The 19,859-nt window shown below is 46.1% G+C and overlaps 1 protein-coding gene across 1 annotated transcript in view; it reads right to left on the bottom strand.

Annotated features, from left to right (window-relative positions):
* Positions 1-422: 422 nt before the first annotated feature.
* LOC107185899 overlaps positions 423-19,859 on the bottom strand; it is a 24,823-nt gene continuing 5,386 nt past the window's right edge. Inside the window, exons 2-3 of the mRNA XM_015573673.1 lie at positions 9,215-9,621; positions 423-602 (exon numbers count right to left, since the gene is read on the bottom strand). Coding sequence (XP_015429159.1) covers positions 423-602; positions 9,215-9,621 — 587 coding nt within the window. The remainder of the gene's footprint in view (positions 603-9,214; positions 9,622-19,859) is intronic.

Raw genomic sequence — 19,859 nt, 5'->3', positions numbered from 1 at the left:
AGGCGTGAAACGCACATATACATAAAAAACACGTAATCGTAATGCAGAACGTGGTGTTCGTCGCGGTAGGACGTCCTACGGGTACCACACGGGCAGGGCCCGTTCTCGTCGGGCCCCATCGGTCTGCTGACCTTCGTTACACCATCGGTGAACGGTGCCCGAACGCTCGTACCGCCAGCAATTCTCCTAGCCGTGGCGTCGAACTTGGAAGAACTTCCAGTAGCGTCGCAACCCTGAAGAGGAATCCCCGACGAGCCGGAAGGACCAGTTGCCGGTTCATCACCGGGCGACAACCACCATCGCTGTCGCTCGTCGTGACGGCTACGGCACCTGGTGCCGTTCCATGCGTCGTTGATCATCCTTCGAGTACTGGCATCGCCTTCGTCGCCGTTTACGACGACGACAGGACGAGACCGTAACATCTATCGAAGACGAGAGACCAGCCTCCATCCGAGGTACAGGGCCACCGTCGTCCACAGGGTCTCGCGTAGCGGCGCCGGGATCAGCAACGAGAGTAGGCTGTCCGTGGAGCCGTTGGTGTTCTGAGCGCTCGCGAAACCGGGACTCAACGCTGGCAGTCTTGACTTCTCGATCTCCGCGGCCTGAAACACGCAACGTGGACAATCGATCCGTTAGTATGGTCACGGTGATGGTTCTGAGAATTACGTTTGGGTCTCTACGATGATAGGAGAAATATTGCGAAGAGGCATTTATGCAGGGTGGAGTAATTGGGGGTAGTGTTAATACTGAACTGATTGTGATGCCCCGTGCAAAGGTAGAAAAAATGCAGAGCAAAATTTGTTTACACAAGGGTCTGTTTTCGGGGATAATCATGATTTTAATGGTGGTTCTGATACACTGCTCAGGACAATTATAGGTAGGTTTTAATAGTGAATTAAAATAAATAGGTTTTTATACAAATATAGCTAGGTGTTAATAGTGATTTAACAAATCTATAGCGTCTGCTTTAATTCTTTCGCTTGGTGAGTACAAGCTCGTCTACTTTAGCGATCCCCTCGTACTTTTGAGCAGGGGGCACAATACGCATTGACTCGTGCGTAGATCAGTAGATACGGTAACCAATAACCAGACATGTTAGCCTAATCTTATTCATTAAACCGAATATCATGACGATTGTATAAATTTGATTTTATGTGGACCTAAATTTACCATCAGTATCATGTGTGTCATCTACTTTAGTTAAGTCTAACTTAAAGTTAGGTTTAATAACAATTATATCATTAATCTTAACCGTCTCGAATGTATTGGGATCAAGTTCCCTGAGAACTTTTCCCCCGTCTTTTTCTCAAAGACTTATCAAAGGCGAGCTGTCGTGCCGCCCGACGCAGGAGCCGTGACTTCAGGTGAAATGGGGAGCGGAGAAAAACGGAACAGGGGCTAAGGTTCCTAATTGGGAGTGGTCTAATTGGACGGAATTACAGTCGATTCGACACTCCTTGTGGCTAAGCCCCCGGCGCGGAGAAAGCATCACGGGGTCCTTTTTATCGAGTTCCCTTATCCCTTCGAATTTACACGAGAAGACGATACCGCTCGAGGGGTGGCCGCCGCGTCGCGATTAAAGTCCGCCGTTCGCTCTCCCCCCGGGAAACCTGTTCTCCATCTAACGCGAAACACAAATCCGACGGGGCTGCGCATTAATGCCGGTTAATTGTCAATTAATTTTCCCCACTTTGAAGAATTCCAACATGATCCTCACGGTTCGTGGACTCTCCAAGAATCGGACGGTCACCCACCCACCACCCCTTTTGTACCCTCCGGCAAAAGGTCTCTCCATTATAACTTCTCCGAACGATTCATTATCCAATTAGTCATTAAAGATGGAATCACCAGCTCAGCGAAGGGTTATCGATATCACGACCGATTCCAATCCATTCCATCCCATTGTCTACGAAGAATTATTAATTCCTCGAAGGGAAAATTCAATCCGGTCCGCCTCGTTGAAATATTAATCGGGCTCTGTGGATCAGAAATCGACCCAGGCAACGATAATCCGGCTCCTGGTAATATTTCCCGCGAGCAATCGTCTCGATTCATCCCATATCCACGACGTCGCACGATGTTTCTCTCCGAGGTTATGTCTATAAAGGTCATCTTTGTTTCCCCGATCACACCCTCGGGGGTTACGGGGACCGCGCGAGCACGACTTCCGATCCTCGTTTCGTCTTAATCCACTCGTGGTGGCCGGACGTGCAATAATAAACGCCCGGAGAAAGGCGGGGGGGAAAGCTCAATCTCCGAGCAGAGGCTTTTATGGGGTGGCCATAATATCTGGTCATCGTCGGGTTCGATCCGTCGTTCCCCACATGCCATCCAGTCGTATTTCCTTCTGCCGTCGGTGTGTGTACAGACGAGGAGAAAAACACTCGGTCTGACCGACCGTGGCACCGCGAGAAGAGATTACGCGGGATACGTTCTCGAGGGTTGGGAGCAAGAGGAGCAGAGGAAAGCGTCACATTAAGAAAGAATTATGGTCTATGGACTCTTTTCTCGTGGGTGAGTCCACCTCGTCAATTAATAGTGTCCCATTCTCCTCCGGCCTCTCCTCGTTGTTCCTTTCTTGTTTCCTTACTCGTCGAATCCTCCCCATCCCTCTATCTACCCACGATAACTCTTACGGTCCCACGTTTTATCAATCTTCTCGGTAAACTGACCCCGCGCGATGACTCGTTGCGTGTTAACGTTTCACGCGCCTCTCGAGGCGTGTTTATCCAGCCACCTGCGGTTCTTACCTGCGTGGAGAGACTTTCTCTCTCGACGCCTAGCCGTATGAAAAGTCTGGCGGTCGAGTTTTATTGCTCGAGGCCCGGAAGAGAACGCCCCGCTTGAGCAACGAACGGTTTCGCACGCGCTTCGTCGACGGTAAACGCGAAATTTATTCGCGAGACCAGGTCACCAAGGGATTGCGTCGTCGCCAGAAAGGAAGGGACGATGTAAATTTTAATTGTTCAAGGCGAATTGCTCAAGAAAAGATTGCTTCTTCTCCGCTGTTCTGCTCGCGTTGTTCGGTTAAGGAGTTACGCCGGTGATTAATTCGAGGATCAACGACGCGGCCCCGTCTCGCCCTCGCCCGGGCGACTTTAATTCAACTATCCGAGCGGACGATTAATAATTCAGCCACGGCGGGAAACCACGCGGGACCCGGTTGCTTGGATTTAATACGCAGCCCGCGGAAATGCAGCATCCGAGATTCAGAAAGTACGCTGCAAAATTTAAATTAAAACTTCCCGCTGCACGAACCCGTCGCCCTCTACTTCGACGGGGATGCAGCTCACGGAACACGATCGAAAGACGATCGCCTGAGAATCTTGTTCGTCATAAATTGACTTAAAGCTGAACCTTCGTAGGAGATTAAAACATTGAAATATGAAATTTTGAGAGAGCATCGTTTGATAGAAAAATATCTGAAAGAGCAATGTCCGAACTGGTAAAAGTGTTTCAGCTGTTTGCGATATCTTCTAGGTATTGTGAAATGGGAAGACCAGCACTAATCCAGGATGAAGATCTTGCCCCTATTAGAATACTATAACACTCCTGAACTTCCTAATAAGACATTCGTAACAAACACTAGATCACCAAATGGAAAAATCAAGAGGCCCAGACCTAAGTCCTTCGAAAAATGGCTTCCACCGAAAACAACAAGACTCAGCAAGACCAGGACAGTTGTTACGAAGCAACGAACCAATCCCGTTACACCCATTCTTATCAGAGACCACGGATCTCCGAGGAAAAATCGTGGCAATTACGCGCACTCCCCAACGATAACCATTACACACCGAGAGAGTTCAGGTGTGTACACGGCGCAACGACGCGGAGGATAAATAAATGCCTCTCAGTGTCTGCGCTGGTAGCCAGGCGCAGCTCGCGCGACTACTAGAACCCAGGAGGGATTATTGTGCAACTGTAATTGCGCTGTAGCTCGCCGTGGAAACGGCCGATCGGGCCCAGAGTGTTTTCGTCGTGTAAGAAAAAGCCAATGGAAAACGGAGGTCTGCGGTCGGAACAGTCGGTAGGCCCCGGCAAGTGCAACGCAACGGAACGATAAAACGTCTCCAGAGGTGTACAGCCTGGAAACGGCCGCGAAAGACGGAAATAAGACGTTGGTATACGCTCCTGAATGAAGGGAGATCCGGATCACATGCTGCCGAAGTAACGATCGGACTTTCTTGCGATTAATTTTCGCCGGCGAGAAGAAGTGGGAAAGGGGTTCTTGCGGCGATGATCAGTTATCCTACCCAGCTTGGACGGACGGTGCCTAATATATCAATTTGCGCGGTGGAGCGGTCGTTTAAATAACTGATAAATGTCGACGGAACGTTTCATTAGCCGCCGCTGCCGCGTGTCGAGTAAATTACTATGGGTTCGCGGAAATCTGTTGCACCAGGCTTAGGCGAATATTTTATCATGTCCGTGGCCCCGAGTAATTTTCTATCCAATACCACGAACGATGGCTCCGACGTGGCTTCTTGGAAGAAAGTACGCTTAACATGTATGACATGCTCTCGATGTATATGTAACGGTTTCTCACCAAGTGCAGAGAATTCGTTGTATTGTTACGGGGAATACTGTAAGGTTTTCAGATTCATCGGATAGTATTGATATCCCTGCTAGAATCCAGATTTCAGGTATACAGGGTGTCGTAGTATTGATGGTACAATCAGTATGGTGATTCTACGTGAGAAAATAAATCGAAAATATGGAATGAAATTTTTTTATTTCAGACTTCATTCTCGAGAAAATCGACTCTGAAAGCATGCAATTGAATAAGACTTGATTAATGCGCCTGTTCACTGCATTCCGTTTCTACTTACTATCATGAATATACGCGTTACAGATGAATCTTCAAATTCGATTTTCTCAAAAACTAAGCCTTGGATGCCAAAATGTTATTCTATTTTCCACTTATTTCCTTTTCCCGGTTGTACCATCGATACTGGGTCACCTTGTATACATTCGAAATAACGACTGAGAAGGAGAGACACAGTAACACTTCCTTGAACAGCTCGCAAATCCAAGAACATTTCGGAAGAGAAGAGATTAAGATTAAGTCATGGAAGGGTATAAAGTCGAAACAAAAAACTTGAGAAACGTGACGGTGGTTCAATATAAGCCGTTCATTCGTCAAAGTGATTAACTCCACAAATCAATAAATGGACATTTATTTGTAAATATAAAACGTTAAGAACTAACCAAGTGCTGTGATACTGAAATTTGAAAAAATATCAAAAACTGCAGTCAGTCACTTTAGCCTCTGAACGGCTCATATGTAGATTCAGGGAAGATAATAAAACAATTAGAATATACCTATTTCGACTGACTATGTTACGGAAAAGTTCGTCGATCAGTTAACGAGGAATCGATGAGTATCGCGAACAAGACGGAAAAAGGCAAGAGAATGGGCGGGGGGAAGGGGTGCTGCGATTGCACGGGATAATTGAAGATAATTTTCTCGGCCCGTGGCCACGGCTCGTGCTGCCATGCCCACTTAACTTTCACGTAAGGGGATGTGACCACTTAGCCGTTACATGCTCGCTTACTCTCCATGCATATGTAAAGCGTTGGCTTCCCATGACGAATGGGGGAAAGACGGGAGGATCGAGGCTCGTAACTTACGCATGACGACGTGTTGGCCAATCAACACAGCCTCCGTTCCCGATCCCAGAAGTTCGTTGCGAAGCCGCTGGGAAACGGCCAAACGCGACCGCGACGACATCCGGTAAAAGGAGTTTTGCGCCTGTGACAGAACGCACATAGGTGCCCAATTGAAGGCGAAAACAGGGCCGGAAACACCTGTTGTTGCCGGTGACGAGGAAAGGGGACGGGTTGAAAGTTTCGCCCGTGTGCGCCGTTGATTTTGAGAGTCGTGAAATATTAACGAGAGTCCTGTCCCCGGAATTGTTTCCAGGAAAGTTTACGCCGAACGAAGGGAATCGTTATTACCGAAACAGCCAGAGTTGCTTCTGCCAGGGAGAGGTCTGAACATTCAGAAATATTCGAAACTGTACAGTCCGTGATTTTAGTATGGTGAAGCTATGCTCGAACTGGGAATGACTGACATAAAAGGTGGCAGTAAAGCACTGTACAGTAATATCATCCTCGGTTTCTATTCCGTATAAAATGACTCTAAGACGAAGTTTCAGCTTTACGAGCCCACCCTGGTCTCGCGTGACTGTTCCGAAGACACGTACCAAGCTCCACAAATATATAAAAGTGGATGAGAAAAGGAGCCGGAGATAAAAGACAAATCCACGTCTACATCCAGAATACGGAGGAAACAGAACCGAGTCACCTCTCTCTCTCTCTCTCGCTCTCTCTCTCTCGCTCTCTCGCTCTCTCTCTCTCTCTCTCTCTCTCTCTCTCATCTTCTCTATCGTCTGAGCGTCACCGGATTAATCCGACACTTCGATTCCCCCAGAGGGAGGAACGCAAACAGAGGAGAGATCCGCACAGAGACAATCCCCGTCGAGAATTCACCACGATTCGTATTATCAACAAGCCCGCTCCTCGAGTTACCGAACCGATTGGTATCCGATCCCTGACAGAGCTTTAAGGCCGACACCCAAGGCAGGCGAGGAGAAAGAGAGAAAGAGGGATTTCTTCAATTTCACGGGTCCGTTCGCCCCCCTTCAATTACCGCCACTTAACCAGCAATAATTAGACGTTCCGGGATTGGGTATCACGCTGGCGAGGACCTTTAAAGCGAATAAAGTCGGGACCAGGGATAAAAGAGAGGAACGCCCTTCGAGAGCTTGTTCATCTTTTTCTCCTCGTTCCTTGTTCCGTCTTCCCTTTCGCCCCGTTTCTTCTTACTCACTCCCCTCCTCACTCCTCCCCCACGACTCGTTCGGCTTCTTTCTTCCAATCGGCCGCGGCAAATCACGGGGAATCTCGTAAAACCGTGAAAGGACTCCTCTCCGCGCTTTTGTCGTCGACACACAGTGAAAAGAACGACCGACCGTAATAATCGTCTCCGGAGAAACTATCCCCTTTCCCTCCTTCTCTCTCTCTATCCGACTCTCCCCCTCTTTCAGAACCTGACTAGGATACTGTTGTAAGTGATTGCGTCGGGGATTAGTTCTGTTTTTATACCGGTTAAGTGTCCATTATCATCGCATGGGTACTGCGTCTCGATCATTAACACAGGCATTATACTCGGAAATATATCCCCCGTGTTATTATCTTCTTTCTCTCGGTGAAATGGCTCGGAGAAAACATCTTGGCCTCGAAGCTGCTAGATATACTCTGCTATTTCGTCACAAAAACCCTTCGATCGATTTGTCTCCTTTGTCGTCAATGCTTTCGTAATTCGTTTACATACTGTATCCTTGTACGATCAATCTCGTCGACAGGAGAACAGAAATTTTCTCACAAAATCAAGCCTTCCTGTTTCCCTCGAATGATCCGTTGTTGAAGCCCCTGTATACCGCGTCGTGATAAACAATAAAAAGAAAACGCGTGTCTCGTACAATCAGTAGACGCACCGTTTCGCATGGCCTGATACATATTTGATCGAACGATCGACGAGTTCGGGAGGCCTGCCCCGGTGATGAACTGGCGAAGGATCCGCAGGGTTATGCGCATACACACACACGCGCAACGGGAGCAATACCAGACGTCTTAACGGTGGCGAACAGCAGATATTTATTGCGCTCGTGGGACATCGACGGTGCCCGGCCGATATAACTAAATTCGCGTTTATGGCCTCAACTGACCCACACTCTAGCCGCCAATTTCTCTCTTTCCGTGGCGAGAAACGTAGCTTCTATCCCCCTATAACACCCAGGCGAAATGAGAGATACTGAATCATTCGTGAGACCATTAAATCGTTGGTATCGCGACCGAACAGGGGTCCTCGATTGGTTCCTCTGTCTGAATCGATTTTTCCAGGATTTGCTCCGCGCCGTGCACTCGATACGAGCTCGAATAAATATTTTACATCTATCCAACGATACTGAAAACATCGCTGGTTGGGTTCGAAAATGTTCCAGAAATGTACGACTGGGAGAATTTGACACTTCCAAGCTGGTATTAGCGAATTCCAAGTCGGTCGGTGTGGAGAATTAATTTAGAAATTAAAGGCGTAAAAGCGCGACAGGGGAGCAACGACGGCGCCGGGCATCTGCATATTTCGGGGCGGGTTTTATAACGACCGGAATACCAGGGGTGGCTTTACGACGAATAAAAGGCATCCTGGGGGAGGCCGGAATTGTGACAGGCGGCGTGAAGCGTATACATGGTACACAATTATTTTTACGCGGCGTACCTTACACCTGTACATGGCCCCCCCCCCCCCCCCCCACCCCAGGCCGTGGTTCGTTCCCAGAGAATTTTATAGGAAACATCAACGAGGAGAAAAAACAGACGCGAAATCATATTCCATTTTCGGATTTTATATCACACCCGACACCTGGAGCGAGTATTTCCAGTGTCACCCCCGCGGATCCTGAATATTCAAATTTTTCAGGAGAAAATTCCGACCTCTATCCAATTCCACTTGTAACATGAATTAACAGTAAAATTTGTTAGACTTTTATGGCCATGGTTACTATTAAATAAGGCATTAGCTGATGAATATGGAAATATTTAATGTTTAGTGCCGAGGAACCTTTGACCACTCATCGAGGATTTACTGTACACCTTAAAAGTACGTAACTTGAATTGCCCGTACCTTTAAAATAATCGAGTGTCTACGCCTAATATTTTACATGTATCATTAGGAACCTGTGTACTATTCATCTCACAAAAACCCGTTAAAATCGAAGTCGAACAATTGGGTCACTTCTCCTGTTAGATTCACTTTTGCCTAGCTGGAAGTGTTAACTCTTCTATGAGCAACCAGAACGTTCACGGTAATTGAGGAATCGTATTACCCTAAAATCCCATTTTGACAGATTAGATAAACATGGATAACATTACTTCCACACTTTTCCGAAACTCTTAGTTTTCCCTTCCTATAATATTATATATTTAGTCCTACTATATATTTTTACTATATATTTACTGTATATTTTCGTAAATACCAGGTGCTGTTCTAGACAAGAACATACAAAACTGTGAAATGACCTATAGAAATGGGTATCTGGGTACTCGGGTACCCATACATCTGTTAAATAGCCCAGAAATGACAACAGACGTACAGTTGGAATCGACCTTGACAAATTGTACATCTACAAATCTCTACAGGCAGTGCACTGACCTTGGTCTGGGACGCGTGGAAGTCATCGGCGATGTTCCTCAGGTTCGCACCCACGCTCGCCCACTGGCTCTCGTTGAACGCTTGCCCGAAGTGTCCGCAGCAGCTGTTGCAGGTTGGCTCGCCGATGGGCCCCTTCTTCACGGCGCCACCCTCCGACGCGAGCCTGCGTCTTCGCGGCCGCGGCCTCGGGCTCGGCTCCGGTGCCTCGTCGGTACTACATTCCGGAAACTGGAAGGCAACGTCCCGCGTCGGGCTGCTCGGCGCGGACACGGTCACCTGGGGCGTCGCGGCCGGAAGTTGCTCGACCGCGGACAACACCAGGTCCGGCAACGGAAGACGGGACAGATCGGAGTCGATCAGAACCACTGGGTGTTCGCGGGAATCGCCGGCTCGTCGCGGTAACCGATCTGTGAAACAGAAATAAAAGATTCTTGAATGTCTGTACGGTTCCATGTAAACAGGATGGAAGGTAAGAGTTTATTTAGACAGGTGTAGATCTTTTACTATTAACCCTTTGCACTCCGATATCGCCGCTGCGGCGACAGCGTATATATTTGTATATATTTTTATAGATTTAAAAATTAAAATATTCTTCACTTTTCCATGGGGGCCTTTACTGTAACATTGCATGTATAATTGTGTGTTAAAATTAAATAGTCCTGGAATAGCTGGTTGCTCATAGTAAAAATGACTCGGAGTTGTTGGTAGGTTATATTAAAAATTGCTCGGAGTGCAAAGGGTTAAAATGAACAAGGACCACTGCCTTTGTTTGATAGTGTGTAGTCCTTGCTTGATGTATGTAGTTGCCGTTCTTGGTCCACAAGTGTGACCCATAGAATAGATAAGGTGAAAGGTAAGAGTTTTACCATTTGTACCATATAAGTCATGGTACAGGTAGGGTGTGATTGTAAGTGAAAAAATAAATCAAAAATATGGAGTCAAATTTCTTCATACGAGGTTTAGTTTTCGAGGGAATTGAAGTTTTTAGGATTCATCTGGAACGCGGGTGAATTCGTGCTGGCAGTAAGTAGATACGGAATGCCATGAACAGACGTGTCAGCAGAGCCTGTTGAACTGCACACGTATCCGAGAGATTTTCAATGTCGATTTTTCTCGAAAACGAAGTGTAAAATGAAAAAGTTGTTTTCTATATTTTTTACTTATTTTTTCGTGTTGAATCACTCTTTACCTGGTTGTATCACCAGTTACATCACACAGTGTATAGGTATTGATCTTTCCTAATAAGGTCAACAAGAACTAAAGTCTTTGCTTGATGAACATAGTAGCCACTCTATGTGCACAAGTTGTGTCCCACAGAATAAAATTGTAATAATGATCGTTAGTTTTATACGTTATTAGTTGTACTAATTAGTAATCTATTATTTTCTAATAAGTACAAGTTAAATGTGAAATATCTTTTCGTATTTTTAAGAGGACAATTATGCTGAAGTAATATAAGCTTCTCCGTGTCCTTAAAATGAGGAAAACAATAGCGTACAAATAAGCATTATTACAAATATTGCATGCACATGTATGTATAAAATTCTACACAAATTTGAATTTTTCTGCGGTTCAAGGAGGAATGTTAGTTCGCGTGTAACATGATATGAGAAAGTGAAATAAACAGGAATTTAAATATTACATGATAAAAGTTCAACATTGCCTATTGCAATATCTAATTCATCTACACGAATTAGAGTCTTTCCCTTCTGATACGCACAAAAGACAAAGGATGACTCCAAGCTTTTACCTCGATATCTCGTACACCTTGCCAATCAACTAATCGGTCAGAAAAACTTCCTCCGTCGAATTTTATCCGCACAATTCCTACGAGCCTCTGACGAAACACCACGACATACGATACCGTGTTACGTTCGTACGCGATGGCTTTCCTCGAGCATCTCTAAAGAGCAAGCTCGCCACGCGATTCATCACCGTTATCGATCGCTCCGAGCGATCTTCTCTCTCCCACCGTTGAAAACCAACGCACACACGGCGATCGACGAAATACAGTACCCACCAATCGCGAATAGCACATCGAGCGTGTATCTGGATTCGCCATCGATAATTAATCGCCGCGTAGAGCCCCGGTTGCGTCACACAATGGAAATGCTACGATCTACGCACACGCTGACAGAGACGGGAAGGGGGGTGGGGGGGAGCGGTTCGAGCTTATAAGGTTTAATGCCACTGGATAGACAACGGCTAGGCGATCGGGTGCCCTGTAATGGCAACGAACGACATTGTTGGCTAATGATTGTCTGAAAATTTACAACGAACCGATATCCCCACGATAGCCTTCGTTCCATCGGTTTCGACATACATATGTACATAATCCTCGCGTTCGTAACACACAAATGCCCGTGCAGACACGAACCGGCGTCACTCGTTCCCCCCGTTCGCCAATCAGAACCGATCGAAAGGAGTCATACGCACCGCGGAGCAGGGCGCGCGCGCGTTTCGTCCGCGAAAGCAAACGAACTGGTGAATCGAAATCATGTTCTGTCTCGCCTAGTGGCAACGATATCCGGCGCGGCCGGGAAACCGTTTCGTATCAACGAGCAGCCCGTGGCAGACTGCCTGTCTCTCGTCTCGGCAGCAACGAGCGCGTGGGATACGCTTTTATCTCCGGACAGTAAAGCCCGAAGAAGCGTTTTTCGTTCGATAAGTCCCCAAGGCTGCTGCGTGTCTCACGGATGCGTCGTCCCCCCGATCCCCTCTGTCACCCGGTTTTACGCCGACGTCGTCGCGAGATAAACGCTGCGTAATTTCCACCCGAAAACCGGTAAACAGAAATACATACGAGAAACCCGGCCCCATCGTTTTTATTGTCGCTTTCGGTTAATTAAGACCGGGACAAGAGGGGTCAGGGTCAGTGGGAGGAGCTAGTTTTAAAGATGCCTCGACGATTCCCGCGTCTCCGCGTATATAACGACTGATGCTTTGTTGTTTTGGAGTAATTCATTGTGTAATAATTAGACGGCGGATTTTTATGCATAATGACTGTTTTTGAAGTAATTTGTAAAGACAGAGGCGAATGTAGAGATTTACTTTTCCTCTGGAATATCGTAGTTCGGAATGAAATAGAAAGCTTGTTGGATCCGATGAATGTTTCGTCTTTTATTGTATTTCACAGAGTTCGATAGGATATAAATGCATAAAGTCCGCAGTCTAGTGATAATGGATGTATGGGATATCGATCATCCATGGATGGGATTAAATTGAGTTTTGTATTCCAGAGATAGAAGGATTGTTTTCGACTGAAATTTTGATGTACTCCGCAACAAATTATACCATGTGTATCACGCAGAAGTATGAATAACAGCGATATCACTGACTCATCCCACAATCTGTTATCTCTAAGTTAAGCGTAACTGACAACGTTACACGTGCGACACCTTCTAAAAGTCTTGTGGAGCTCTGTTTGAGATTTAATTGACTTAGCATCGTACAAACTCATGAATCTCGTAGCATTCCGCTCGAGGTCAATGCTAAATCACTCCATATTCTTCCCGAATACAATTGTTCCGTAACAAAACAACGTGAGCTGTACAATTCTATTTCTGGAATTATTCAGCGTACAAAGGAACAATTATTGATTACGTGCGAAACGGTCGTCAACGCTCGATCATGATTCATTCGTGAGATGAAACAGATCGCACATGGCGACTCTTCGATAAACCACACAAGATCCACAAGTCCTATTTCTATTCCGAAAATTCGGTACCATCTGAATCGTTTCGACACAACCAATGGACATCCACTTAACCCTTGATCACTAAACTATCGTGACAATTACGACCTCGAATTCGCGATTCTCAAAAATCTCAGTTTCTTCTAAATAGAATTATTGTCTCTATTTCCCATTATTTTCAACTCTGACCATAATAAATACTTATATAACACAGGTTTCCATCTCAATAAAAAATATTTCACGAAAATATCTCGTGTCTCCTTTTTTTACGAACGATCAATAATACCATAATTCACCACATAGTTTAGTGATGTAGGATTAAAAGAAGCATCGCTATGGAATAAGACGATGGTGACCCGCGGGAACATTTATCCTTCCATATTTTTCGCGGTAAGCATGTAAATCGAAGCCGATGCGTGACAAAATAACAATTCCCCGCGCCTGGGGGCCCGCCATTGTCTCCAGGTCCGATCGGTGGCGGCGCGCTGGCGAGTGCACGCGGTTGCATCCTTGACATTTCGAGTAAACGTCCGCTTAGGCATACACACCACCAGGCCACCACCTCCGAGGCTCTCTTTCACTTGTGCAACTCGAGCGCGTGCGCATCGGGGAGGAGGGAGGAGGCACACACATCGTCGCCTACTCGGTTCGATTAGCCGTGTGCATACATACGATCGCGAAATCTCAGCGCGGCGTAAAAGCAAGAGAGTCCAATCGGGGTGGGGAAGGTGTCGACGACGGGATGCGGTGGCCGTTGCAGCCGCCGTGGTTGCCACTTTTCACCGCTTGCAAAACAGCCAGACACCACTGGTTTATCCGAAGTTATCGGTACGGAGGACCCCCCTCCGCACACCACCGCTTCCCTCGTCGATGTTCCCCCGGCTTTCTACCGACGCTTTTCCTCGCGAAATGTCACTACTCGCGCGGCCACGGCCGCGTGAGAAACGGACCTTCTCCGAACGAGATTTATATAATAATCGACCGGACTAATTATTGCCCTGGCAAGAAAATCGCGCGGACAGTCTGAAACGACGCGTGTAACCTACGAGCGTGTTGCGCGTTGATAAACGACAAGCCCAATTCTGATTTATACGCTGGAATTCGGTTCGTTTCAATTTCAATCTAACCGGTTGGGGGAAGTTCAGGATTGTCTTTCTCTCGAGTCTTCAAAGCGATTCGCGTCGACTTTGAAGGTGACTTCATTTCTGGAACCTTTGATCGGTATTTAACCTCAGGCGGAGAAGTTTCTTGGGTCTACCGGGGAGGGGGAAAGTTGTAAAGCTGGACTCTAGAATCTAGAACTTTGCAATCTAAAGTGTCTAGATTGTCCCTTGATGTGGGAACAAGCTACGGTGTAACCAGGGCCGTTCCTGGGTTGTTGGCCGCCCGGGTGCGAAAACAGTATCGCCGACATTATTAATTTAATATTCAATTAAGAATTTAATATGTAGTGTTTATAAAGATTAAAAAAATATTTTCTAATTTTCATTTTCATAAAATCATTTTATTTAAAATGGATATTTTCTTCCATATATAAGTACGAAGCTAACGCATAATGTTTGTAATAATGATATTATGGTTGACAAATAGCAATCATTAATTACCTACACGAATTTAATCCACTAAATATGACTAAATGTCATATGCTATTTTGGGCTGTCCATAAAGATAGTTTCTTCTTGTATACGAGTACTGTTACAAAGATTACATATACAATTACTTTGATTAAATTCTTTTATTCTAAAATTTGCACAATCATCAGAAAACTTATTATTATTTTTACTAGTCGAAGTTTTACATGTAATAAACGATCTGCGGTCGCCCAGGTGCGGGGGCACCTTCTGCACCCCCGCCAGGAACGGCCCTGGGTGTAACTGCTCGACACCGAAAAAGAAAGTAAAGGCTCCGGGACGGCGTGCACGCGTCCTACAAGCCTACAAGAGCCACACGTTTTCCCGCTGGTAAAAAGTGCGACGCGCACGTGGCCAACACCCGCATGCACTTCTCGCGAGCGCGTGTGTGTCCTGTGTGCACTTGAACCGCGTGCATCCGAGCGGAGTTATGTTCAGCTCCGTCGAGAGAGACATGGGGCAGGGACGAAAGGGGCGAGCGGATGACTCTGGTGAAAGAGTGCAAGTGGGAGACCGGGCGAGAACAAGTGTAAAGGTGGCGAACGAGTATACAAAGAACAGAGATTCCTGGCGGTGAGAAGGAGGGAGCAAGCTACGAGGGGGGACAGAGACAAAGGGAGAGAAAAAAGCGTTCAAACAAAAAAACACCGAAGATATACGACGAAGAAAGGAAAACACACGCGGGGACAAAAAACAGGGATCCGCGAAGATAGAGCACGGAGCGTGGTATACGGCGAGTGTGGAAAAAAGAGAGGAACTGGCGAAAGCAAAAACGGAACCAGGCGAAACTGCCAGGGCAAGAGCACACGGACGAAAACGAACGGTATATGAGAGGCAGAAAAACGTGATTCCACGTACGGAACAAGAGGAAAATTTCAATGGGGAGGGGGGGGGGACCAGCCGGCCAGTGATACGAGAAGACAATGTACATTATGTACACGCGTTATGTCAAAGAAACGGAGACGGAAGAGGCGAGGAGCAGTGGGGGGAGGCCGAATCGAGCGCTAGTGAGCACGTGAGTCACATGCAGCACCCTTTGTACATAAGTGCAACGCAACTTGTTACAGTATATGTGTAGCGTCAACCCTGCGTCCGCGCAGATACACTAGGAAGACTCTACGATGGTGTGCGTAGGTGCGTCCGGCGTGTGCACCGCGTACGTGAGCCGCAGTGAACGCTGAACTGCACAAAGAACCCCTCTCAAGGCCGCCCCGAAGCGGCAGCAACACACACACGCGTAAAACTCGCATGAAAACTCGCTTGCTGTTGCACGTGCGTGCGTAAACACTCGCGCGTCGCGTATACGGGCAGAGAGAGAGAGAGAGAGAGAATGAACGCAAGAGCAGCACCGATATGTGTGTGTGTGTGTGTATGCGGCTTGTTCTGAAGCCCAAGTGTGCAAGAGCAGCAGCAATGGTTTTTTATCGTGTGCCACGCTTTGCCACTTTTCCGGGACAATGAGACGACGACTGGAGACAGCACACACGAGCCGAAACGCGTCGTTACGTACACGACCGATTGCCCATTTTCGGACTGACAGACCAGACCAGGGGTGGTTGGAACTTAATTTTCAAATTTTCGAAATTCGAGTCCGAAACTTTGTAAGATTTTGAAACTCTCGGAACTTGAAGTGTTGATCTTGTGTTTTAAGAGGAATATTTTGTTTCAAGAACTGAACCATGCTGATTATATTTTGTATCCTTAGAAACAAGAACCGATCACCGAGCCATTCACGAAGCATCTCCCACCGAATATTTGGGATACACGTGAATTGAACATTCTCGAAGCACGCTGCGAACGATTTTTTATTAATCGATTTTATATTTTCTAAAATTTTTTTTTTTTTCAATTTTATTTTTTAAAAAAAATTGAGTTTCAACATTTCGACAAACCCATCTCTAGACCAGGCAAAGTGGAGATTGCAAATTAAAATTTTACGCGATGAGGAAAGCGAACAATGCGACGATCGCGCGAGGTGCCGAAGCGAGACATGCTTTTATGGATCGATGCATTCACGAGTTCGCGTGCTGGTGAAACCTCTCTAATTATTGCGTTCTGGTTGAGACGAAGAACTGTGTTATACAAAAAACGTAACATAAGTTGCAGTTAACGCAAAGAGGCGCCGTATTACGGTTCCGCTTAGATTTGGTTAGATTTGGAATTCTGAATGGAGTGCGGTATATACAGGGTGTCTCGAGTAAGATAGTACAACAGTGGATAGTCAGAGCTGAAGGTGATTTTATAAAAAAAAATAAGTCGAAAAAAAAAGAATAACATTTTATCGGCACATGGGCAGTAGAATAGGACTTGGCTAACGGGTCTGACCATGGAAGGCCGTTTCTACTTATTACCAGCGCGAATACACGTGATTTAGATGAATTTTTCAAATTCAATTTTTTCGAAAACAAAAAGGATTTATTCTTTGTTATCGACTTATTTTTTCTTATAGAATCACCTCCTGCCCGGTTGTACTGCCCGACCTGAGACACCCTGTATATTCAAGGAAACAGTGTATGAGTTATTAACTCTTACAATTCGGAGTTCTATTCTGAAAGGATCGTTTCTTTCGTCATACTAAACGGTGACTTGTTACCGGTGAATGCAACTCTTACGCGCCTGTCGTTGCTTTCTTGCGCCTTACCCACGATTAAAATATAGACAATAAACAAGTCCGTCGGAATAAAAATATAACCTTTGCAACTCCACGCGCGTATAAAAGTCCGTCGCGGCGGAGACTATACTTATAGGAAATATCGCCGGTTTCTTCGTGCCTATTCGATGAAACCGAGGTCGTAAATACACGGTTCTGTGCTTTCACGGGAGTGTGGAGGATCGTTTCAGGTAACGCTGGTCAACAGTCGTACACAACCGTGGTGAACGGCGCCCTGGACAAGCGGCGTGGACTTTTGCGTCTCACTTTGTACGACGACTACGAAAATCGATCGTTCTCGAAGGCGTTTCGCGGAAATCTCGTAAAATCTCGCCAACACAAAATTTCCGTCCTCACGCGAACGTATCGAGGAGAGACAATCGATTCGAGAACGGGGCACATTCAGTCTTCGTTGCTTTTCGTTTTCCTCGTCGCTCCCGGGCCCGAAAGATCCCCTTCGCCCTTGTCTCCCCCGAGCAATTTCGAACTCACAGAAATCTCACGAGCGATTGTTTCACGAAGTAATTGGTCCGCGTGGAAATGGCTCGAGCACCGCGGAGCAGATACGTTATCGCGATATACACAGGGGCAACGAGGAAATGGTAAAAATCGCCTGGAACAAGGTTGCGCCACGACACTCAGCCGCGGCCATCGATTTCCTACGACTATCTGATTACCCAATAAAAGTCTGTCCACCGCCGTGCTTCGAGAGCCGCGGACTAGCGGCGTTAAATCGGATTCTGCGGTGGTTACAAGTCTGTATCGGGGTACCGTTCCGAGGGCTCGCTCGACCGATTGATTACGCTCCACGGGGCTACGTGACTCGCGATTTCGTTTGCGAACAGAGTTAATCGCGGCTCCGAAACCGATCGACTGCATTACCAATCGCGATCTGAAAGTGCCTTTTCCTTGTCCGGGATAAAACCCTGAAGTGTCCGGAGTCACTCGCGAATTGTAAGGAAATAGAGACGGATTAAGGCGAGTGCGAATAAATTAACCAGTGTGGGCAATCAAAATGTTCGCGGTTATTGATCAATCGGAGTACTCGAAATATCCTATTCTGACAGATTAAATGAAGATAGATAATGTTACTTTCATACTTCTCTGAAACTTAGTTTTCTTTTCCTATAATATACCAAGTGTTGTTTTAGACAAGAACATACAAAATTATGAAAGGAAATACAGAAATTAGTAAAAGATGTTATGTATAGACAATGTATTAGGCTGTTGCATATTAAATTTTCTTTTTTTTTTTTCAAGAGCCTGTTACTTAAATTTGCCACTGAAAACTTTATCACTATGCTGAATCTCATTAAAAAGTCAGTGTTACACCTGAGGCCTTCTCCTCGTCAGTGCCCAGGAGTCTTCAAACACTCATCAATAATTCACTGTATACGAGAAGATATTGCTCATTAGCAATCCTTCAAAGTTGTATAATAAATATCGTTATAAAAGTGCAACGATTGAACATGTATCCTTTAAACAAGTCACAATCGTTCACAATCAAAATCACAAACAAATTTCAAACGATTTTAAGATGGCTGAAACGGGTGCACTGTAAAATGATAATTATTATGCAACTGATACTTACTAAATACTTGTAACAAAATACACTATCGGGACACGCCTTATCGTACAAGAAAACTTCTCGAAATCGATAAAATAATCAACTCGTAAAAAGACTACACGAATTCAAAGCCCATAAGGAGTAATAACGCGTTCAATCGTATCTACAATGAATCTATACACGATTAACTGATGCGGATATCTTCCGTATAAAATGCAAAACGCACGAAAGTCACTCTCCGATGGCGAATATCGAGCGAACAAGCTTTCCGAACGATCGATCCGCGCGGCACGGCGCTGAAATCCTGTCCTGGGCAAACTCATCCGACGGCTCTATTTACATCGAGCGACAGGCCGATGCACGGCTTCCGTTAGCGACGCTATAATCGCATAGAAGCTACACATCGCTGATTACATCGTTAGCCGGCGGGGCCGCTCGTTAGGTTTTACAAGGCACGGCGGCAAGTCGGTCACGTCTCGCCACCGTTATTCGACGATTATAATTTTCCGTTACCGCGGGATCACAGGCTAATAATCGAGAAACTACGGACCGGAAATCGATTCCTGAAACCTGACCACTGTAGTTCGATCCATGCGCGCGGGTGATTCGACGCGATACCACGCCGTACGAACCGGATGAAAATGCATTTCGAGTAAAAGAAAATTCCATTCGAAAGCAAGAACCAACGGACTTCGTTTTTACAGCATTCTTCGTGCACGTATAGGTAGACACTTATCGAACCATTATCTCGTATTCTTCGTCTCGATTTACGCGAGAGTTATCGGTACGATTTCACGGAGCGATCCGTAGGAGCGTACGATCGAAGAGAAACAAAGAACTGGTTTTACGAGGTTTTTGACTGTTTGCGTGGAACCCAGATTCTCGATTGTATACTCCGTAGATATCGACGTGAATCGAAGGCGTGTGTGGGTGTCGGTTGATCCAGAAACGGCGTAAACAATATCGTTATTATCATTCTCGCGTTTCAACCAATCGATGCAACACGGTGTATTCACGATGTCAGAAGTTAACGAAGATCGAACCCAGTACGGAGGGAACTCTTAATCTTTCTTAAGCACTCCCGCGTGGTCTCGAGCCGGAGC

The sequence above is a fragment of the Dufourea novaeangliae genome, unplaced genomic scaffold, assembly GCF_001272555.1.
Source record: "Dufourea novaeangliae isolate 0120121106 unplaced genomic scaffold, ASM127255v1 scaffold56, whole genome shotgun sequence".
NCBI classification, from domain to species: Eukaryota; Metazoa; Arthropoda; class Insecta; order Hymenoptera; family Halictidae; genus Dufourea; species Dufourea novaeangliae.
The sequence above is the reverse complement of the archived record's forward strand: the minus strand, read 5'-3'. Positions and strand labels throughout refer to the sequence as shown.